General features: G+C 41.5%; 1 protein-coding gene across 2 annotated transcripts; it reads right to left on the bottom strand.

Annotated features, from left to right (window-relative positions):
- Positions 1 to 77: 77 nt before the first annotated feature.
- On the bottom strand, positions 78 to 23,755 carry flvcr2a (FLVCR choline and putative heme transporter 2a). Of its 2 annotated transcripts, XM_080512461.1 has the most exons (11): positions 22,992 to 23,755; positions 11,543 to 11,684; positions 10,007 to 10,147; positions 8,303 to 8,370; positions 7,548 to 7,651; positions 5,913 to 6,023; positions 4,872 to 4,977; positions 4,674 to 4,785; positions 3,797 to 3,861; positions 2,427 to 2,534; positions 78 to 1,605 (listed from the first exon to the last, which is right to left on the bottom strand). In XM_080512461.1, exons 1-11 carry the CDS (start codon positions 23,577 to 23,579, stop codon positions 1,540 to 1,542), a joined length of 1,611 nt encoding a protein of 536 aa, XP_080368587.1. In that variant the 5' UTR covers positions 23,580 to 23,755; the 3' UTR covers positions 78 to 1,539. The 2 variants fall into 2 exon arrangements, with proteins under 2 accessions (XP_080368587.1, XP_080368588.1); XM_080512462.1 differs by lacking the exon at positions 2,427 to 2,534.
- Between the last annotated feature and the right edge of the window lie 1,252 nt (positions 23,756 to 25,007).

Below are 25,007 nucleotides of genomic sequence, written 5' to 3'. Positions count from 1 at the left end.
CTAGTTACTTTTATACTTTTGTATTTCAATGCAATAGAAAATCCACCATCAGTCCGAAACAGTTTATTACCATTTTAATCAGTCGACATCATACAAAATGGTTAAAACAGAAAACAATGATTGTCAAAGTTGGAGCAGCACCATGGAAAATGTTTAATTTATGACCCCCCCAAAAAAAAAATCAGGAGTGGGACAGTTAAAATGTATAGATTTTTCATGGAATATGCTTCAGTGCAAAACCACACAGGTAACAGCCGTGACAAGTACAGACAATATACAAAGATGGGAGTATAGCTCGATTAAATTATAAGCATTTAACTGACATGAGTTGTGCTTTTCAGTGCCTGTGGAGGCAAGACATCCAGTGTTTGACCAGAATGTCACATGACACTTCATGATTTTGGAAAATCAAATGTATAAATGTCAACTGGCAACAAGTTAAGTATACAAACAAACAAAACAACCCCCAAAAAAACGTGCAAAAGTGAGTGTTACATATTTGTCCTTACATAGTTTGTGCTGATATTTTTCACGTTTTCCACAAGATCTGTCCTTGTAGAGATTGATTTACAATAGATGGACTAAAGTGGCCTTTCACAGTGGACTCTGATGCACGGCATCGATCAAATTCTTACTGTGAGCAACGTTCGGAGGTGAACGCCTCCGAACGTGTCACAGTCTTCATTCTCAAAACAGAACACTTGAAAGAAAAAAGCAAACACCTTCAGCAACGTAAAGACTTGAGTTGAAGCGACACACGTCACTGGTCCAATATTAGAAAACACAGAAATCAAGAAATACAGTTTTCTGACATGGAGCAGAGGGAAACTGAAGGAAGTTGGATGTTCGGCCGTTTTCAGAATCGTGTGTTGTCAGTAAATGTTTTAGCATTTTTAGCACTAAACTTCCACTTTAATCTTAAATACTGTACCTTTAATGCTTTACTTCTAAGGTCTAAAGTACAGGATAAAACATTTTTTAAAAAAGAAACACAGTCATTTGATGATGACAATGAACGACACTTCCGCTTTAAACACTTTGTGTTTTTGCACATCAAGTCAGAGTACGTGGTCGATGCTCTGAAAAAAATATAAATCTCCAAACAAAGCACATGTTTGCAGTGTGAGCAGTAAATCAGATTTGAGGTCTGCTGGTTGGGAAATTCTTCATATTCAAAGTACAGTTCTTACCGATCGTTTTACAGCTTCCATTGGATTTGTATTGATTTGATTGTCATCTGATGGTATTTAAAGGGAAGAATCCCGATTAGAAATTAGTTTTTAAAGAATGTTAGCGTATAGTAGGAATATATAAAAACCCTTCTGTCTTGAGGCTATAATGTGAATAATCCATGCAGTGTGTCGACAGTACAGCAGCTGTGTTGGTCACTCAATAGAGGAGCACAGACGACGGTTCAGCGTCGGGATAAAGTCACTGCAGCTTTTCGCTTCCTGCTCATTTGTGCCTGTCGACGTGTCAGTGCTTGTTTTTGTTTTGTTTGTTAAACATATTAGTAGATAACGTCCTCCTCCGTCCTCCTCATAGCTTCCCCTCTTTCAAGACGTCGGGCGGAGAGACGCCTCCTGTCAGATCGTCCACGGCATTCTGCCAAAGGGACGAAGATCACGTGGGAAATGAATGAAGAGAAAGACGGAACATAAATCATCACTTGAAACACGTTAAACGTCACAAGATTTTGTATTTAACTCCTGCGTCTAAAGCAGTGCTGGAAAAAAAACAAAATCCTTTGATACAATTAATCTAAACTGGATTAATTTTGTAAAGATGTAATTGCCCTTTCAACTAAAGCCGTGTGTGTGTGTGTGTGTGTGTGTGTGTGTGTGTGTGTGTGTGTGTGTGTGTGTGTGTGTGTGTGTGTGTGTGTGTGCTTGTTTTAGTCAACTTAGGAGCCTTGAAACTCAACATCACACCAACATGTAGGACAGGGGTGTCAAATACATATCAGTTCACATTCAACCCAATTTCACCTTGAAATAGTGCCATAACAACCTTGAAATGTATTTCTTTCTTTTTTGTTTGTGGAGTAGAGTGTATTTGATGAAAACATTCATATTTTCACAAAACCAAACAATCAATTTTGCGTAATATGACACCTTTAAAAAAAACTATCATTTTCATCACTGGGGGCTTCTATCAAATGTAGAAAAAAAAAAAGGGAAGATTGTTGTGACGTGGTTTATAAACACACTGTATTGAAGTTGAGTCACTGGCTGAAACTGAAGAATAATGAAGAGTCCCACCTAAGAAAGTTACCAGCAGCAGCCGCCGCTGCTTCTGCTGCAAAATACAGTGTAATGTCCAAAACACTTCTCCAATAGCTGTTTGTCAAGATTTAATTGTCCTTTCAACTAAAGCTGTGTGTGTGTGTGTGGGGGGGGGGGGGGGGGTCTTCATCGTGGCCCTACCTTGGCTGCAGTGTGTTTTGCGTGTAATGGGGTTGTGGTGGGTTTATGCCAGGAGCTGCTGCCCGTTGTGGCTCCGTAGTCCTGCACCAACGACACGGAGCCTGGAGGCTGCAACGATAACTCGTTGGTGGTGATGGTGGGGGGGGTCACACTGTGGTGGGGCCATCCCACCCTCCGCTCTTAACCCTCATGCAGAACCACCACCTCCAACACCTGCACACCCACCTGCCCTCCCCCAGTGTCTCTGCCCGGTGTAGGTCAGTAGAGGTGCTCGTCTTCAGCTACATTCATTGTGATCAAACTGGAAGTGGTGAGGAAAGAGTGAAAGCCGTCCCACAGTTGTTGAGCAGCTTGACCACACACTGTGAGCCAAGACTGTGTTCATCACATTAAGACCTGCAGAAACTTGAGCCACACGCGGCTCTTCAGCCTTTCCGCAGTGGCGAGCTGCCGCTTTTACAAAATTATACTTCTGTAACCACTTTATCTTCTTTGTATCTGACATGTTTTAAAGGACTCTCAACTCTTACACTGCTAATTATTTGGCACTTGCCAGCTTTAAAAATGACATTTTTTATACATAATAGACACATTTGCCTTGTTTAAAATGTTCCCAGATGGCAAAAGGTGGCTTACGGCTTCTGATTGCCAAATAAATATTGATTTATAAAATTGATGGTTTTTTTAAATTGGAAAAAAAAAAAATCATACAGAAACTGTGTGACAACTGTCAACTGGACATATGCAGAAGTATTAAAGAAGCAGTTTTAAAGGTACAGAATGTCAGTTGGTCAAAAACTGCATTAAAAATATAAAGCAAACCAACATAAAGCCTAATCTGTGTTGTAATGCCACTCTCCACCACAGGGTGGGGTAGTGAGTCACTCTACCATTGTTTATGCATTCAATTGAAGCACAAAAGAAGAACTTGATCCCAAAATCCATAGAAAATTTGACTCAGAAGTGACTTTACTGATATTAAACATACTGTACCTTAAAATTGCAATGAGGTTTTTTTGTTGTTGTTGTTTAAGAGTATAAAGTGCGAGCATGCTGCTTGTGAGCGTGAGGTGAGGAGCTGTCAGACGAAGATGAAGGGGGTGGGGTGGAAAATGATGTTTGATGTAGTGAAAGCCCCCCAGCAGTGCAACAGAGCGGCAGCCGCATGCAGTCAGTCTGCTGAGCACTGCAGCAGAGAGGCGACCGGAGCCCAGGTGAGATCTGACATTAATCCTCTCCACCATCTCACCTCCGACACACACACACACACACACACACACACACACACACACACACACACACACACACACACACACACACACACACACACACACACACACACACACACACACACACACACACGCACTTACACTCATGGACTGCACCTCCGTCTGCAGGTTGGCCTTCTGCCGTCGAAGGTCAGATTTGATTAATCCTGTGAGGACAACAGAGGAGATTAACTGGAGATACGTTTTCATTTTTTTTAATCAGTTCAGAAGGAGAATTAAATCCTGCGATGAAGCCATAGAATCCGTGAGGTGAGTTGAGTGTTGCTGTGAAGCATTACATTTGATTTTGATGTGAAAAATAACTTTAAATAAAATGTATATATATATATATATATATATATATATATATATATATATATATAAATATAAATAAGTTCAAATTCCCAAATTAAGTTTTTATCAAATTGACTGCAGAAATGACAATTGGTGCTCAGGAGAATAATAATCCCAATAATCTATAAAGCAGGGCGTCAAACACTTTTTACTTCAATTTCTCAAATAGTGCTGCTCTTGTTTTTCACTACTAAAACTGCTGAATGGTTTACCAACTGCACTAAAGAAGCAGATGTGATGGAGAACAATTAAAAACGTAATGTTTAGTGCTGACGGTGGGGGAAAAAAGACATAAGGAGCCGCTTTACAAAGAGAAACACTTCAATTAGCCAATAAATGCAAGATAAGTAAAAAAATATATACTGACTGAGCAATTAAAAAAGTTTATTTCACTTAATTGTCTAAATATTAAGGAGAGAATTCAATGCAGATTTCATTTCTAGCACTTCTGGGTGATGTCTTTACTCCAGCCACTAGGGGGCAACATCAGCCTGTGAGAAATACAGTATGACTGCACCCACAGCAGGTCTCTTCTACTATAAGACCACAGTGTAAAGTCCCATCTAACTTAGTTAACAAGTTGATCGATCAACTGCTATCAGTTTCTTTCTGGTCAATATCTCACCAGTGATCACTGTTCCTATCAGCAGGAAGACACACAGGAAGATGTTTCCAGCTAAGGTTCCCCATTTGTCGATAATCTTCCCTTGGGAGATGGTGAAAATGATTCCAAAGATCTGAAATTAGAGAAGACAAACCCCTTTATACCCTGGGAAAATAACCTCCTTGTTACAGTTTCCAGGTTCGAGACGAGGCGGCCGACCTGAGCTGAGCAGTTCAACAGTCCAGACGAGGTTCCCTCTGACTCCGGGAAGGTCAGCTCCACTGCAAACTCGAAGCCCAGAGGAAGATATCCTGTCATAAAAAAGCTGCAGACAAACACAATCAAACAGTTGAATGACGTGATTGACCGAGACGCAGCTCCGCAATGTCACACAAGGACGTATTGTTGAAAAAACACCTCCTGCCTGGATCACAGGAAAGAAAAATCAGACCAAGGAATTGCTATGGAAACCACTTAAGTGCACAATCAGCTTGCTATAAATAGCAAAAATAATTGTATGGGGAAAGTGTGGAGCGCGGAGCCGGGGGAGAATTAATTCAGCTTCGGCAAAGTCAGAGCAAAGCTGACATTTCATAACGTAATGAGTTTGTTTTTCACAGTAACCTGAGGTTTCATTCATTAATTATAATGTTAGATGGTTTCATGCTTACATATTGTCTATTCACACAATAATTTGCACATAAATCAATGCATTATTTCTAATAACTCTCCCTTTTGATATTTACAAATTCAGATAAAGCAAAATTAGTTTTCTATAGATACCAAAAGTAGTATTTTCTGTTCTTTATCCTTTAAACCAAAGAGGCGTGTGTGTGTGCTCCACTGTATTCTACTGCTATGACACAAGATCTAAAGAGCAAATTTAAATTGTTATTGATGGTGCGTGGTATTGTTGTAGTATTGTATTTACCCATTGGGGGGCAGTAGTGCACTTTGATTTCAGAGATGTATGTGTTTTTGATTGAATAACAGTTGCATCTATCTGATGCTTTTGGGTGAAGAGGGTGAACTCCTGATTGCGCTGCGTAAATAACGGGTCAGGAATTAGAACTCTGGTGGCAAATTAACTCAATACTGCCCCCTAATGTATAAAAGAGGCATGACCTCATTTTTACATAGAATCCCTTTAAGCAAAAAAAGGTTGAGTTTCAGTTTCAATATGTTGCTTGTTGTGTGTTAAAAGTTTGGAGTCTCTGTCTGCAGACTTTCTAGTAACTTTGTCATCGTGTGGTGACTCACCCTAAAACTCCAGCCGTGAGAAACACCAACCACAGGTGGCCCAGGTTGAGGGTGAAGGTGTAGGCCAGCATCCCAATCAGAGACAGGACGTAAACGACCAGGGTGGTCTGTCTGAAGAGAGACCAGCGATACATATACACTGATATATATATATATATATATATATATATATATATATATATACTGTATATATGCACAGCATCAGCTTGCTATAAAAAATAATTGCATGGGGAAAGTATCATATCGCATCATATACTTTCACATACAAATCACCTGCGTCATACATATAATTCTATTGTAACTGTAAAAGCTGTAATCAGTTTAGAAAGCCTCTCTAATCTGATCTGAATTTTACAATATAGTCTTGTGAGAGAGTCTCGTGTTTGCTACATGCCAGCCAAAGCTGATCAGAGAGAAAAATCCTTTTGTGCGAAGAATTTCTGCGCATGAAAATGTACATTTCTGTCCTATGCTGCAGCCCCCAAAGAAAAAAAGTTTGAGTTAATCATTGCACCAGGTGGAATACATACAAACTGCGCACACGGGAGATGAATAGAACCAGTACGTCAAGATACGCGATCACGAATGAGAAAAAACTCCTTTGTGAAATATCCTGCCATAACCTGTCATAACTTCAGCCACCTGCACAAACAGGCTTACCCTGGTGAAGATGTCTCTTGTGCAACCACGCAGAAAAAAATACCCGCTGCCAAACATTTCATGTGAGCAGAGCTTCGATTCTGTCCCGCGGGACAATGGGAGTGCGAGGCTCCACGACACAAACACAGATCCCGCTGCTTTTGATGGCTGAGCGCCCACACAGAGAAGTCTCAGCGATCGGACCCTTTGATTGCTTCGTGGGGGGGGTGGGGGGGTTTCCGTGCCGCGTGCAGCAGTACTGGAGATGTGGATGAGCTGTGAGGGGAAAGCCTGTCAGTTCACATGAGCCGGGAGCGGCGTCACACACACACACACACACTCACATCCACGCACTCGTTCGTGTCTCCACTGAGTGGAAGCTTTGATTTCTTTGGACGTGTCTCTGCGAGCAGGACATTCGCTCGCCGAGCTGAACACTGTGCAAGAGAAGAGCAAGACGACTGAATTCCTGGTGAAAACCTCCACTTCCTGGGAGCCGCGTGACCCCCGTGAACACTCAGCAGTGGATCAATGGATTTCCATGAAATCTGCTGCAAACATTCATTGGAGGAGTTCAAAAGTTCTAGCTGAGCGTCTTCAATGCCTATTTAGGAGATTCTGAATTGATTTCAGATTTTTTTTGTTTGTTTGTTTTTACAGATACACAGATGACGTGGTTACAGTGTAACTTATACTTTGACTTGAATATGGTTAAACAAACAGCACAGTTGCGACACACCATCACCACATTAAATAACTCCCTGATCTCAGTGTTCATGGGATTGGCTGAGAATAAAGGGCTGCAGACTGAAATCCAGAAAACTGGAGTTGTGATTCACATCACCGAAGTACAACTTCTAATTTCTCAGTGTCACGATGGAAAACTCTCAGATGGACCAGTGTAATTGGCTCCACGGGTATGTTGTTCGTGGGGTTTTTTTTTCTCCAGGTACAACACGTATTTCACTGAAACTGCAGCGAGCGCAAGTATCTTACTTGTAGGTTTTGGTCTTGTCCAGCCAAATGCCACATATGAGGGAGCCCGCCATGCCCGCGATCACTATCGTCAGGCCGATTCTCCCAGCGTTCACTTCTTCACCCTGGAAGGGAAAAACGTAGACGGTTGTGGTTTACGGTACTTGGAAGACGTTTTGAGGTGCAGTGGCGCCGTATCTAAGCAAAACACAGCAGCTGCCGTCTGTGTCAAGGTCGACATTAACAAAGAAAATAAAAAAAAAATACACAAGTTGATAAACTGAACTCTTAAAATCTCAATTACCTTTTAAGTGTTTTTTAATCCATTTAATTTCTTGGATTATGCATGTAAAAATTTATATTTCTCAGGTAAACAGTAATGTACCGTATATAGAGTTTAAATAGTGTTAAAATGTAGATCTAACGCAACATTTTTTAAACTTATTTTCTAAACACATACAGATCAAAAGATTTGAAAACCAACAATAAATCTAATATTACAAATTAATTTAGAGTAAAATCTACTATTTCAATATTTCATGCAGATAATGTCTTGCTTTTAATGTAAAGCACAAGAAGTTCAGTAATTAGCAAAGACAATTCTTTATCGAGAGGTGAAACAAATAAAAGTACAGAATAAACAGGTTTTACAGCGTTCAAATGTTTGGAGTGAAAGTGAAGTAAAAAATACCACAAAAAATCTACCAAAGCATTTTTACTTCACACTTCTGGGAGAGAACAACAAATAAAGTTGAAAAGAGAACAGTGACACTTACAGGATAATGTTCGATGATCATCCTGTTCAGTAACGTGGAAATGGAGTAGAAGCAGCCGACGTTCAGCCCTGCAGACGTCCAACAAAACACATTAAAAACAAGTGAGTGGGACTCGTTGAACTTTTCTTTAGAGATATAATCGGGTTTAAAATTGTGGGCTTCAAATATGATAAAAAGTAAGAATCGAAAGACAAGTCAGTTCGAGTTTTCTGAGGAAGACGGAGCTCCCCTGCTAGCAGTGTAATGGAGGACAGCGCCGTGCAGACGGACGTCCACAACGAACAACCTGGCAACCCGAGCCTCGCCCTCATCCTGAGAGAACTGAGGCGAATTCAGCCAGCAGTTGAAAGGAATCCAGGAAGAAATCAACAAAAACCAACGTGAGAATTAAGTGAGGCTGAAGAGCAAATCAACGCAGCAGACACCCGAATACAAGCTACACATGATCGCAAAAACCACCGGCCTCAAGAGCCGAGCGTGACGAGACAATATCAGAGTTTACGGAGTTAAAGAGGGTGCCTGAAGACGCTTGAAGACGCCTGAAGACGCTTGAAGATGCCTGAAGACGCCTGAAGATGTCTGAAGATGCCTGAAGACGCCTGAAGATGTCTGAAGATGCCTGAAGACGCCCCGTCGCGGTCCATTGTGGTCAAAATGGCAAATTACAGAATGAAGGAAGCGATACTGAGACTGGCCCGGCCAAAGAGGGGATTCCAACATCTCGGGAAAAGAGTGAACCTCGATCACGATTACGCACCCGAAGTGCTGTACGGATCAGGATCATCATTTCAAAATTGCATGAAGGAGTTGCGACGGGCAGGGGAACCTCCACCAATTACAGTAAAGAAAGATAGGAAAAGGAGGGAGGTCAGACAATAACTACAGAACAATGAGAGAATTTGTGTGAGGCTGTGTCGTCAACAATACTCCAAAATTGCAATCGTCCCAAAACCTCATCCATCCATGGATGTTGGATGAACTTTTATTCCTACAAAACTCTTTTATCAGGATCAGCTGCAGAGATTCCTGTCGGAGGAATCACTCACCCTTGATATTCAGTGTTGCCATAACTGATAAGGTCAAAGAATCTCAATCATGAAGACTCAATCACACACGTCTTTATTTATTCAGAGATGATCTTCAGGCTTAAAAGCATTTTTTTGCCGTGTTCAGACCATTACCGAGGATTTAATCTGAATTCTCCTCTTTCAATTAAAATGAATCAGTGACCTTTGAGCAGGAAAGTGACTTCTGAAAACAACTCGCAGTCATCATGTGTTTGAGATGACACATCCTCATATCTGCTCAGACGGTGTTTTTCCACTAATGTGACTATTTAAAGACTTTTTTTTAATCTTCATCACCTTTCACCTCTACACCATCCATCACGGAGCGGTGACAAAAATATACTATTAGAGTGTGAGACGTCCTGCATGTCACAGTAATGTAATTAAGACGTCATCTTAACACTGAAGTCTCCCTCAAACACTCTTTTTTATATTTTATATTCCCTCGATGAGCCTTGTAGGCCGATAAATTTACTTTAGCGGGCGTGAGCGTGACACTCACAACTGCTCGTAGATTTTCCCGAAGAAAATCAACTTCCACCTTTAAACCCGTCTCGCTTAGATCACAGAGATCAAACGGTGATCCTTCGTTCAGCCTTCGTTCATGCAGTCGTGAGATGACGGGTGTAAAATTCACCGTAGCTCAACACCAGCAGCATGAAGGGCTTGTTACACAGCAGCCTCCAGATGGAGGCGGTGTAGGAGTACTGGTCAGCCTGCAAGCTCCTGGACTGCGCCTGAGCCTGGGACGGGGAGATCTCTGGTCTCTCCTGGAACACTGACACACACACACACACACACACACACACACACACACACACACACACACACACACACACACACACACACACACACACACACACACACACACACACACACATGTGATAATTAGAGTTTTTAAATATTACACACACAGAGATTGGGTCTTTTTAAATTGGATCCTTCTTTATCAAGTTTAAAATCTGTAACCATTGGATACGATTTCAACATTAGAAAACATTTCCCTTTGGTTATGTCCCAAGAGCAAAATGGTTTTTATCCAAGGGCGTCAATTTATTTTATTTTTTTTAATACTCGCACTCTTTTCAATATCATCTATTCAAAGCAATCATCTGATTTGCCAGTAGACGGGGAGAAGGCGTTTGACAGGGTGCAGTGGGAGTACTTGTTTGTGGTTTTGAACAAGTTTGGATTCAATGATAAGTTTATTTCTTGGATTCGTCTTCTTTATTCTTTATTCTTTGTTATTTGCTCTTTGCTATTGAGCCCTTGTCTATTATGTCGCTCTGCAGTTCTTCCTCTTTATTGACAGGGATTTCTCCGAAATGGAAATGAACACAAATTGTCTTTATATGCGGATGATATGTCTCAAGTCCAACTAGTTCAATTCCCAAGGTGCCGGGTATTTTAAACAAGTTCAGCTCCTTTTCAGGTTATAAACTGAATTTGAAGAAAAGTGAATGCTTTCCCATAAATGTTGCCGCTTGCGACCTCCAGCGATCTGATTTACCTTTTAAACTCTAACCTCGTTTCTGCAAATGTTTCATATCTTATTGCAAAAATAACTTCTGGTTGAAGATGAATATCTTACCAAAATTTCTTTTTCTGTTTCGGACGATTCAACAAATTTTTTTTGATTCTTTGGACAAGATTATTAGAGGGTTTATCTGGGATGGGAAACATTATCGCAACAATGCAGACTCAGACTTGCTTTACTCAATTTTCAATCATATTATTGGGCAGCTCATGTACATAAAATGAGCTATTAGTTAAAAATCATACAATGGAATTATCCTCTTGCAATGGGATTTCAATTCATACACTCATTTTTACGTCTTTACCAGCTGAACCGTCGATATACACAGATAATCAGATGGTTCGGAATACATTCGAAGTCTGGTTTCAGTTTTTCACTTTGTCTGTCCTTATCGATGTGATTTTTTTGGTCCAGTTATTTGAAAACAATTTCTTTGATTCTCAAAGTGAGTGTGCAACCTTCTCCATTCACTGTCATATTTGGGATTCCTGATTCCTCATTGGCTTTAAATTCAGCACAAAGAGATGTCGTGGCCTTTACGCCCTTAAATAGCAAGCACGTGACTGAGTAAAGAGGGATGACGGCTTGGACTGTGTGCTCCTGCGTGTGCGCGACTGTACTTTTCCCCAGACTTACCGATGACCACGAGGACGAAGATGAGCGTGGCCACACCTGCGCTGATGTAAAACATGATTCTGATGTGATGGGCCAGGTCGTCCATGTCGTCCACATTGGGCACCAGGATGGGCGGCACCAGGAATCCTATGGCAATACCCATCTGGAGATAATAGTCACACAGTTTAGAATGTTCAGCACACAATTCAGCAGCTTGAGGAACGTCACTGTCAAAGTGGTGGTAGAAAAAAAGAAAAGTGAAGGGTTGAGGAAAAGTGCAATGTACATTTTTGCATGCAGATCTAAAAAAAAAACTGTCCAAGCAAAAAGGCTGGTGCCTCGTGTGAGTAACTGTTCACCTGTAGTGGTAAAACTTTAATGCACTATAGGTGTCGTGAATATTTTCAACCTCACCGACCTCCTCTATAACCTCACTGACCTCCTCTATAACCTCACTGACCTCCTCTATAACCTCACTGACCTCCTCTATATCCTCACTGACCTCCTCTATATCCTCACTGACCTCCTCTATAACCTCACTGACCTTCTCTATAACCTCACTGACCTCCTCTATATCCTCACTGACCTCCTCTATATCCTCACTGACCTCCTCTATAGCCTCACTGACCTCCTCTATAACCTCACTGACCTCCTCTATATCCTCACTGACCTCCTCTATAACCTCACTGACCTTCTCTATAACCTCACTGACCACCTCTATATACTAACTGACCTCCTCTATATACTAACTGACATCCTCTATATACTAACTGACATCCTCTATATACTAACTGACATCCTCTATATACTAACTGACCTCCTCTATAACTTCACTGACCTCCTCTATAACCTCACTGACCTCCTCTATATCCTCACTGACCTCCTCTATATCCTCACTGACCTCCTCTATAACTTCACTGACCTCCTCTATAACCTCACTGACCTCCTCTATATACTAACTGACCTCCTCTATATACTAACTGACAACCTCTATATACTAACTGACATCCTCTATATACTAACTGACCTCCTCTATAACTTCACTGACCTCCTCTATAACCTCACTGACCTCCTCTATATCCTCACTGACCTCCTCTATATACTAACTGACCTCCTCTATAACGTTAATGACCTCCTCTATAACCTCACTGACCTCCTCTATATACTAACTGACCTCCTCTATAACGTTAATGACCGCCTCTATAACCTCACTCACTGACCTCTACATACTAAGTGACCTCCTCTATAACTTCCCTGACCTCCTCTATAACCTCACTGACCTCCTCTATAACCTCACTGACCTCCTCTATATACTAACTGACCTCCTCTATAACTTCCCTGACCTCCTCTATAACCTCACTGACCTCCTCTATAACCTCACTGACCTCCTCTATAACTTCCCTGACCTCCTCTATAACCTCACTGACCTCCTCTATATACTAACTGACCTACTCTATAACCTCACTGACCTCCTCTATATAGTAATTGACCTCGTCTTTAACCTCACTCACTGACATCTATAACATCACTGACCTCCTCTATATACTAACTGACCTCCTCTATAACCTCACTGACCTCCTCTATATCCCCACTGACCTCCTCTATAACCTCACTGACCTCCTCTATATCCTCACTGACCTCCTCTATATCCTCACTGACCTCCTCTATAATGTTACTGACCTCCTCTATGTTACTGACCTCCTCTATAACGTAAATGACCTCCTCTATAACCTCACTCACTGACCTCCTCCTGAAGTCTAAAGATTTCAATGTTCCACATCTGAGCACCACAAGAGAAGTGGCAGCTTCCTCGGGTTCCTACAACCTGCAGAACGTTCCAGAAGGAACACCAGCCGGGGTCCCGACAGTCGACGGGGGAAACGTGAAGCGTCTGAGGTTTGCAAGCACAGAAAAATGCCGGACCGCTTTTAGAATCCCAGATGACGCTCAGGCGTAACACCTGTTGTTCTCTACAGAGGTTCCAAACCTTCTTCTCAGAGGAGACTTTGCTTTGATTCCTCACAGGGAGGTGGCGGCCGGCAATCTCCCCAAGAGGGTCAATAAAGTGTGTTCAGTTAAGTTAAAAGAAAAAAAAAAGACTGATCACAGCTTCTCGTTGTTTTCAAGCAACGACATAACAGAACAAACAACAAATGAACACGCAGAGGGTGTGAGGACGTCTTTTCCTAGCAGAGGTTCTATCATCGAGAAGAAAAACATTGGAAGGTATAACGAGTTAATATTACTGGTATTTATCTTAAGCGTGATAGACATATCACAAATATAGACGTGGCTTTAGCGCACCACCATAAGTGTAACAACGATGACACTATCCACCACATGTTGACACAGCTAACATGTCATTAAAATAACTGGTTTCTCATTTCATTGCTCTTATAAACGGGACATAAGTCAACATGAGCAGCCTTTCTGACAAAAGCATTTACCCACAAACCGTCACACGTCATTAAAAAAAAAACGTCTGTGTTTTGATAAAAATCCAGATGAAATGTTGCGCAAGAAGATCTTGTCTCAGCCGGGTCAGACGTGCTTCTGGCACGCAGGCTGTTGACGTGTTTTCGTCTGGTGAACTATTTCTTAATGTCAGAGGGGACATGTAAACTGCCCGGGGGGGGGGGGGTGGGGGGGGGGGGGGGGGTATCAGGTTCTGGGGGCGTGAAGCCAAGAGGAATCGAGTCGTGGTGAGAAAGTAAACATCAACAACAATGTGAGCTTTCATCCTCGGCGGTGGGGAGCGGGACGGAGGCATTTAAAAAAAGACCAGGCCTGACAATGACCGGCACACTGGGTGTTTGGCCTCATGCAGGTGAGCGAGCACACACTTCAAATGGAGGGAACAAAAAAATAATAATTAAAAAAAACCGGAGGATGAAGAGGCGACGGACGTCCTTTGATGATCTGTGTTTGTGTCGAAGATCAAAGATGTATACATTCGAAAAACCAAATTCTTTGCATGCCTCAGGTTTATATCGGTGCATCGAAAAGTACAAAATGTGACTTTGATTGAAAAACAAACCATGTTTCCCTTTTTCCGCATAATTAAATCTGATGCCTCCATAATCAATTTTCTTTTTTGGTTTATCCTTCAACGTTACGTAACTTTTTTTTAAGCCTGGGCCGTCATACAAAGCCGTTACTGTAAACACTGACAACCGTTTTAAATTATTAGATATATTTATCTGAGCTGTAGAAATTAGAACAGAATCTGAGCCGATGAGCGATTCAATTCTTTGGACTCATTTCACAAACTTGCAAACGACTCCCTTATCGATTCCGGTGAGCAGCGTCATCAGTCACCAGCGGGAAACGTGGCGCCCAAGAGGCACAAATGCTGGGAAGTTACGTTCCATTTCAGGAGAAAGGATGAGAACAAGTATTAACCAAGTGGATGTTTCATCCAAGGGAGGAAGTATGACCAATATTCAGAAACATTTGCACATGAAGCAGCGATAACTTTGAGTGAATGGTTGTGTTTTCGATCCGCTCCGGTGTGAATCTCAATATGAGCACGTCTTCACCTGTTAATGCTGCAGGTTTTCTTTCCAAATGAGAATCGATAAAGAGCCACGTCGTTAAGCAGAATGGAAAATGGAATCGGAATCCTAAATAAATCTTCTCAATTCTCATCCCTTGACCTGCTTTACATCAGTTCAGCACAATGTTTTCCTCCTGGTATCTGTAGAAAACCTTTGAACACCGAATAGGCTGCCCTCTGAGTCCCTGTTGACACACTCTCAAGTGAAAACATAAAACCTTCGTAGCGTTCCGGGTATCAGTTTACACAATGACAGTGTTTGGATCTGCTGAAAAAGTTTTGAAAACCGTTTTCAAGGTGGAACTTTTTGAAAACGCTCCATCGTAATGCAAATGGGGTAAAACACAACTTGCAGTGGAAACGCAAACCCTTTCTGAAATTAAAACTCGTAAAAAAAAATACGATTTCACTTGAAACGTTGTGTAATCTGAGTTGATCTTAGATGAGCTAAATTACATAAAGGCCTTTTTTTTTTTAAAGAGGTGTTCAGAACAAAGTATTTCGTTGTGAACGTTCGTAAAGTGACGATGGACAGCGACACACACAGACAAAACGTGGTGTCGACACAGTCTAAATGTCAGACTGGGTGCAGTTTGTTCAACCAGAGTGCAGCGATTGTGCCGAACATTTAAAAAGGATTTTATCATCGTGCTGAAGTGACATTCGCACCTCAACACAGAGACATTTGACTTCCAGAGATGACAAACCAGTTTTATCAGTCTCCAAAATGTTTGCTGAAAGAATAACTCAATATTTGACTTGTCCTTGTAAATCCTTCTGGTACACGGATGGATCCTCACAATACAGGTTACAATTCAATTCCTACCCAGTGGGATTCATACCTTTACAGAGAAAGGTCATTGTGTATTTCCTATATTTGATTGCACAACTAATTAGCGTGTTGTGAATAAAGTTTCTCCTTTTTGAGTGTGTGTTTCAACTGTTCCAGGTGTAAAATGAGGAAAGAAAATAGTTCAAACAAGTTGATTGAATTGCCTCAGTTGGCAACATCTAAATGAATAAGTTCTTTTAACTTAATCTGTGTGGTTTGAAGAATTCAAGTGTTTAAAACAGTGCTTAGTATAGTTTTAAGAACCTGCGTTATTTTGGGGGAATTTGTTCATCTACTAAACTACTAAACTACTTTCTGGGTCTGACATTTGGAGTAAAGCGACCGGGTGAAATGTTTGAAGCGTGAAGCTTTAAGTGTCTGGATATGATCTATGCAGCCAAGTAGTGTTTTTGAAAGCTCAGCTTTAGTTTAGGAAACCATTTTTTCCCATTACTTTTTTTTTTTTTTCTCGTGCATTTCAATTCTCACGTTTCCACAAGACATTTCTACATTTTGCACACGATGGCTGTATATTTGGTAAAACGCTTTGCTGTGAATAGTGATGTATGTCGTACTGAGCATCCTCTATTCTCATGCAAGGAAAGTCACTAGTCGTCAATAGATCATTGTAAAGTGTGTTACTGGTGACAAAGCTCCTCCACAATGGTTTCTCTCTGGATAAACACACACACACCTGGTTTCCCAGAACGCCGATGGAACAAGCAGTGGACACTTCCTTCTGCCCGAACCACAGCGCCGCCAGCCGGGCCGGGACGCCCAGGACATAAACCGTGGCCACCGAGCACACGAACTGCCCGAAGAAGGTCACAGCGAACATGGCGGGGTCGGCCGTGCCCGTCTTGATCCAGGCCCCGACGCAGTTGAAGGCAGATCCCGCCACCACCACGTCCCGGAGGCCCCGCTTGTCCAGCGTCCAGGTGACGGGCAGGATGAGCGGCACGTACGTGACGCAGTAGACCATGGAGAGCCAGTCGATGGCCGTGGGGCCGACGCGGTAGAAGCGCGCGAAGACGTTGCTGACGATGCCGTACTGCAGCCACATGAAGGCGTTGCTCATGGAGTAGAGGCAGAAGATGAGCAGCATCGCCCAGCGCCGCTTGTACAGCCGGGTCTCCATCGGCGGGACGAGCCGCGTCGCGTCCGAGTCCGCGGCCGCCAGATCGTCGCTGCTGGTCGCTAGCGGCAAGTAACCGTCATCCCTGGCGTGGCCACGCCTTTCCGTCCACTCGGGAGCGAGCTCGTCCTCGGAACTCATGTTGCCTGCGTCACCAGCGAGAAAGAGCAAATATTGCTTCTGGTGTGTGAGCTCCCGTGGGGGCAGTTTACCTTTCTACGCTTTCTACAAGCCGGTTTTAACAAACTCTCACCTTCTGGGGGGGGGGGGGGGGTCGAGTTTGAATATAATGAGTTCTGATCACAGCCAGCAGCTGATCTGACTGCTGCAGTTTTAACAACTACACGGCCACAAGTGTGCGGCTTTATGTGAAACGTCAGTGTAAAGATGGTTTATTGCCGAGTTCGGCCACCTGACGCTCACATGTCGTGTGCAGAGGAGGTAAAGTCCACCGAGGGTGATGCTCAACGAAAAAGAGCAAGCTCGTCAAAAAAAACAAACTTAGACGGACCAAAGTCAAATGTGGTTGTTTGCAACTACGATTCAAATCAGGACCGACCGACATGAGCGACAGATGCAATGTTTCAGTGTTCTGATGACGGAAGAGTCTTTTTTTTTTTCCCATAATAACCTGGAAATTGCATCAGCTGTGATTGAGCACTGCTTTTTACCTTCGCCAACAAAAGTTTGGCTGAGAAGGTTGTGTTTTTATCTGTGTGCATTTATTTATTTATATATATTATCTACATATTATTATATCTATATAATAACAGATATAATTTGTAATGAACTTCATCTTTAAGCAAGCTCAAACTGCTACAGCGGTATAATAAACTGTTCAAATGTATAAGATTATCAGGGCCATTGAGTGGAGAATCTCACTTTTATTCTCACATTTAAGAGATCAACTACCTGCAGCAGGCAGCAAGAAACTCCTCGCTAGTCATAAAAGTACAAAATGACACAATACCTACTAATGACATAGAAATTTTGTCCATTTTAGTGTAATAAAGCCAATAATGTGCTATATTTACTTGCCATTGTAATAGTAAAAAAACGTATATAATCAAGAGAGAATTTATTACTATTAGTATAAATGAATATGACGGCTACAACATCAAAAGAATGCATTTGTAACCTATTTATATATACAAAAAATATCCCGTGCTTCCAAGAAACACAGTCCCATTCATGTTTTACATTGAAAACATTATTAGTTATTTCTGCAGTTACATTTACCAATCATGTAATAATGTTATTGTCAAAATCTTAGTTCAAATGGTTTACTAGATCATTGGCGAATTTGGAAATGAGTCGTTAGAAACCTTAATAACACGTTTGAGAGGATGTTTCCTCTGTTCTCTGACCTGTGCAGTGAGCGTCATGGCTGTGCAGCCAAACGTTCAGCCTGGACTGACTTCATGTGTCTGGACCACAGATGGTCAGTTTTCACGTTGGAGGGGGGGGGGGGGGGGGGCCGGGGGGACTCCACAGTGAACACTTCAATAGGTCCGCATCATCAAATGCTTCCAATTTGAACATTTTGTTTGATGTTTGACTTGAACACGTTCACATTCACCTCAACCGTGACTGAAGCTCCACAAACCACATGAGGCCGGGATGAAAGGATGAATGGACGGTAATCACTTCTGTTATCGGATCACATTTAATGATTAGTTCACGCATAAAACAAGAACTGGCTGCGATTCACCGGAGCAGTATTACACAAGTAATGTAACTGAACTAATTAAAGTGACTAGTACATAAAACCAAGTGCTCATTTCTGGTACCGGAACTGTAGCTTCACTATTTATACTTATTAACTAAAGCCGTGATCAAGTCCTTATTATTAGATGTGACTGAAGAGATTTCCCAATATTCAAAGCAGTAGACTGGGTTTCTATAACAGTAATCAAGTACTATTTTTCTTTTGCTTGTTTTTGTTTCTCATGATGAAATTCTATTACTTTCTTTTTTTTCTTTTTAAACAATACAAAACAGTAAACAATTCCAAAGATGTGTGAACATGAACAATACATTCTATATACAAAAGAAAGACAAACAAGTGCTACCTCAAATACTATTTACATAATGTGTGCGTGCGTGTGTGTTTGTGTATGAAATGCTAAGTGTAACTTCGTCATGTTTATGGAGGAAACAGAGGAGAAAGGAAATAGTTTGTATAGAAAGGAGCAAAAGAGAAGAAAAAGTGAAATTATCTATTTTGTAGCAATTGAATGAGTTTGTTTTGGAATTGAGGAGGTTCTATTGTCATAAATCCAGGGAGTGTTGACTGAGATTCCATAATAATATAGTCAGACAGCAGGTTTTTCCATTGATGTATACTGATATTATTTTTTGATTTCTAGTTTGTGAGTATGGTATCAAACCATACTCACAAACTATTATTTTCTTAAAGAGTAACTAATGTTATTTTTGATTGGCATACTACAGCATTTTGACAATGTGAAGTACAAAAAAATACAAAGTGATTCTGCAACAATTTAAAGCAGTAACTGATAGGAATAACAGTAATCCATTACTAAAATTCAGCTACTCACAAATAAAAACCAACAGATATTTAAAGCAGTAACTGTAATCAAGTTCTCATAGTTACTAACACAGTGAAGCTACAACTAGTAACTAATTGTAATTAAATATCTATTTTCAATAGGAGGACTCCACTATAAGAGTTGGCAAAGCTGTAAATATGTAATCAAGTATTACATTTCAGTTCATTTCAGGTAAGTGCAGTAAAGTGAGAAACATAATTTAATTCGGGGTCAAATATTTGGTTGAAACAGGATTTTCCAGCTGTCTTTCTTAGCTTTTATGTTGCTGCTATTAAAAATGTCTCTTTTATCATTTTAGACTATCATAGTTTCAGTTTGATGTCTAAATCTGCCAGTTTCCTTCCAACTGGATTTCTCCTGACAATCCTCACATCCGACGTGTCAAACACACTTTAATGCAGGGGCCACATGCAGTTCAATTCCATCTTGACCGGTCAAATATTGACATAATAATCTTTAGATTTCAACTTTAAAGGTTTTCTTGATTTTTTTTTTTTTTAAATCCTCTCGTCATAACATTTTCACCAAAGAAAATAAACAATTACTATAGACAATGATTATAATCTCACCATAAAGCCAATTTTAATGAAACCTTCTGGTGCGCAATACAGTGAAATGACTAAAACACTTAATTATGGGTGTTTTTTTACAAACTCACGAAGTTGTAAACGAAGTTTACAAATTGACGAAAAAGAAGTTTAATGACCCCCCCCCCCAACACACACACACACATCGCCCCCTTACTAACAGCGCGGCCAGTGTGTTTGTACCGCTGTGAGAAGAAGCAGAGCCATGAATGGAAGGAGTGAAGGGAAGACGAGGAGAACGCCACAAAAACTCTCTCTCTCTCTCTCTCTCTCACACACACACACACACACACACACACACACACACACACACACACACACACACACACACACACACACACCACAGCGACATCAGATCAGATCCGAATCATAACACTGGAGTTGCTCACCCTCGGTCGGTTTCACATACGCGCAACTTGGCGTGCGTAAACACGCAATAAAAACTTTCACGCACGGCTGATAACGCGATTATAACACAATTTCACACCTACACCGCCACAGCGAAGTGAGATTCCATCACTAAATGAATGAAGGTGAATAAATAAAAAGCGTTCCGGTTTTACCTGGAGCAGGAAGAGGCGGCAACTAAATCAAACTACAGTGAATCAATGCGCTGTGCCAGCAGAAGGTGGCAACAGTGGGCAGACACGTCATTTCCCATCAGGCTGCTTCCCTCTGAATACATAAAGACTGAGGAACATTTGGACCAGGCAAATAACAAGCAGACAGGCTTACACCGAGTAATTCAGAAATATGTAGTATTTGCTGCATCTTTCAAACGTGCTGTAATTAAAAAAAATAATTTATAGATCACCGTGCAGTGATAATCACATGGATAATCACACCAGGCCTGTTTCATCCCATCCGTCTCTTTTATCATCCACACTATCAAAGGTTCCGTGATCTGCACATTTGGCAAAAGCTTGTGTGCACACTGGAGAGGTTTCCAGTCCATCACAGAGCAAATACAGACCGAAAACCGCAGGCGGAATCCCCTCCCTTAGTCAATGTAAACACAGTTCACACATTATTCTTTTTGGGTTATGGCAGGAAACTAGAGAGAAAACCAACACCCACACTGGTAGAACATGCAGACTCCACGTAGATAGAACTTTGTTTCATGAAGATTTAACAAAGACACTTGACATGCACCCTTACTAAACATGACTCTACCCCCCAACAATCAAAGAACGATGAAAAGTCCCATAATATGAGAGTGGAAACAGACTTTGGTCTCCAAAAACAGCAATAAAAACACGTCCACACACTATATACTGTGTGTATATATATATATATTTATAGCGGTGTCACTGTATCTCTCGGTAAATAGTGAAACACCGTGTGTGATGTCAATGTTCTGAAACCTCAGAGGAAATAAAGACAGAGCAGTGAAAGCAGTCATAAAGCAGTGCTCTAATATTTCATTTTGTGAAAGACTCATTACATGGCTGGAATAGTTCCTCAGTGGAAAAAAAAGGATTAAATGCAAATAAATCTCCTTCAAATGACCCCATGGAAAAATCTAAATGCCTTTTCACGCCTTTTCGATTTTAAAACATTGCGTTAGCCTTAATTCGCGGCTCAATATCAAAAATATTGTACATGAAGTGGAAAATAACGAGGTTCAACCTCATGTATTCAGCATCGCTCACAACACGTCCCAAGATAATCATCACAATCCTTTTTTTGATAGTGCTTTTTCAAAATTAACAAGAACATGAAATTATCTTGGTCCTACTGTAAACTCAGGAGCAAATAGTTTCAGATAAGAGGCTCAAAAAGTATGGCATAAGAAGATTTAAGAAAAGCTGAGCAAACCTGGCAACTGCACCCAAAGGAGGGTTTATAATAGCACAGTTGTGGAAAGATATATAACTATATAGATATATAGGGGGGGGGGGGGGATTCAGGGCCCAAATGAAAGAAATTGGCCAAGATCTTGTAGGGCGTTCCATCCAGGCTTTTGTTTATAATCCTTAATTAATTACGGAATTAGCAATCAAGAACATAATTCCGATTTTATCCATTTTAAAATAAATCTTAATCATGAAAACTTTTAGAATTAACAGGAGCTGACCTCCGTGAGGTCTTATCCACATTCTGTATCCATGGACTTTTACAGCTTTTCTTAAACTGCACTCCTGGAGAGCCCCTGTCCTTGCATGTTTTTGTCTCTCCCTGCTTCAGCATACCTGACTCTAATTATGACGTCATCACCAAGGTTGCGAAAAGGCCCAATAAAGAGCCCCTCACTGCAATCAGGTGTGTTGTTATTGTATATTGCCCATACAGAGATTTATATTGTATTATATACTTATCATTTCAGGGTAGCCTATTTTGGATTAGCGTATATTTTGTATATTCAGGGTATATTGTATTTGGTGGTAGCCTGCACATTTAAGAATATATTGCATTAGTGTATTTGATTGCACATTTCACTTGTAATTTATTTTAAAATCTTGTTGCATTCTTTCTTGACTATTTTTCAAATATTCTCATTTGGGGCGATACATATCTGATCTATATTGTCATTCTTTTTATTATTATTATTTTAGGTTATATAGGAGGGCAAGTGAGACAAAGGCTCAAGGGTTTGGATTCCACTGAGTCTTGTATGCACAGAATTGACAATAAAGTTCACTTTGCCTTTTGACTTTTGGAGGCGATTGACAAAAATGAATAAAATGTGTTGGCATCCGATTGGATTTTGTCTCTATTCCACGCGACAACCCTGTACGCTGCAAGTTATGTATTTGCTCAAAGGAAAACAACTCGACAGACACTCACCTGGTTCCCGAAGACTCCGATGGAGCAGGCGGTGGACACTTCATCCGCTCCGAACCACACGGAGGCGAGGCGGGCCGGCATGCCCAGGATGAAGACCTGAGCCAGGGAGCTGGCGCACTGGCCCAGCATGGTGACCCAGAAGAGGCCCGGCCCGGCGCTGGCCACTTTGATCCAGGTCCCGGCGCAGTTGAGCGCGTTGGCCAGGAGCGCGGTGAGGCGCAGCCCCCGGCGGTCCAGCAGCCAGGTGACCGGGAAGATGAACGGGATGTAGGTCAGCATGTAGACCATGGACAGCCAGTCTATGGCGAAGGCTTCCACGTTGTAAAACTTGACGAAGATGTTGCTGATGATGCCGTACTGGATCCACTGGTACGCGTTGCTGAGAGAGTAGGAGCTGAAGAGGAAGACGATGGCCCAGCGCCGCCGGGAAAGACGCGTCGCGGCCGCAGGGTCTCCGCCGCCGCCGCCGCCTCCTCCTCCGTCTTGCGGGACGCTGCTGCTGCTGATGTTGCACTCGATCTGCTCCACATCTGGACCTTTGGTGCCCAGATGTGGACCATTGGCATCCCGTGCGCTGCACTCGCCCATTTTCTGCTCCAATAAGCGCACTTCCAAGACTTAAGAAGTCCAGTAACGCAACAACAACAAAAATGTAAATAAATAAAACACACAGCAAGGAGAGAATGAGAGAGAAGGTTTCCTCAGATAACTTCACACAGCTTTGAGAGAAATCCCATCGATTGCAGTTGGAGCTGACTTGTACTCCTCCCAGCGGCAGCTGAGATAAGAAGAAGTGACAGTGAGACGCTGCGCGCCCACAGCTCCAAACTCCACCAGAGACAAACCTGCCCTCAAACAGGCGCAGACAAATCCCACGTCGGAGCATCCGGATCTGCTGCACAGCACTCCTCTGATTCATAAACAAGTTCCTGTGAACACCCCCCCCCCCCCCCCCCACAGACTTTCCCTGATCCTTCACTTATGGCCTCTTTAATCCGCGTTAAATCCATCCTAGTGAAAACAATGAGCGCCACTGTGTTGGAGAAACACTCGTTTTCCACGTGTTCCTTCATACAAAACTGATCAAATGTTTTATATGGACATAAAGACAAAGAGACATGAAGTTACATGTCGGGTCTAATCTGGCCCAGACAAGTGCAGCACATAGTAATAGGTTTGTGAGTCACTGAAAATGGCAACTAATGGAAATGACGGTTAATTGACTGAAAAAGATCAAAACATGTACTAAAAGTACTTTATAGACTAAATTAGGGGGAAACTGGCCTGCAGAAGAGTCAAAGTGGCTGTGATGTGACCTTTTGAAGAAAATTAACCAAAGGAGGGGGAAGCAATCATTTTAAAAAAAGGAAATACTTCTTAATTTCTTTACTGTTTCTTGTGAAAGAAAACATCAGAATGAACTCTGTGCCAAGAGGATTGAAAGGTGCATGTTAATAAAGGCCGCAGAAACACTGAGTTCAAAGAAGCTAAAGGTTTTTGACACATTACAAGGTTCAACATCCATGTTAATTAAAGCAGATTTCTACTTGTTCATGAAGTATTTTATTAAAAGTGTAACTGGTTTATATGTAGAAGTTAAATAGTTGAGGATCGATGATTGACGAGTGTGTGATTGTCTGCACCTAGTGGCTTTTGTTTCTATCCGGTGTCTTCTGTGGAGTCTGGTTGGTCTGTGTTCCTTGTGAATAACAAACACTCCTGTGGCTCTTCTTTATTTTTAACTTTGTATTGTTTCCTCCTGTAATCTTCTGTGGACATTTGGATTTACGTTATTTTCTTGGAAATAAAGATGAGCTCCTGTCACTTAAACGACGACATGTCGAGTTTTCTCCTGAGACAGACCTAACATGTGTGTGTACATATATATATATATATATATATATATATATATATTTTATCTAAAAAGAGCCGGTACACAGATTCTGAAATGCAAATATCATGCTGCCAAAAAAAAAAAAGCATTTCTCATTTGACTAAATTACAGATACCTTAGAA

Source organism: Blennius ocellaris (assembly GCF_963422515.1).
Source record: "Blennius ocellaris genome assembly, chromosome: 17".
NCBI lineage: Eukaryota > Metazoa > Chordata > Actinopteri > Blenniiformes > Blenniidae > Blennius > Blennius ocellaris.
Note: the sequence above shows the minus strand (reverse complement) of the source record. Positions and strands in the feature narration are given on the sequence as shown.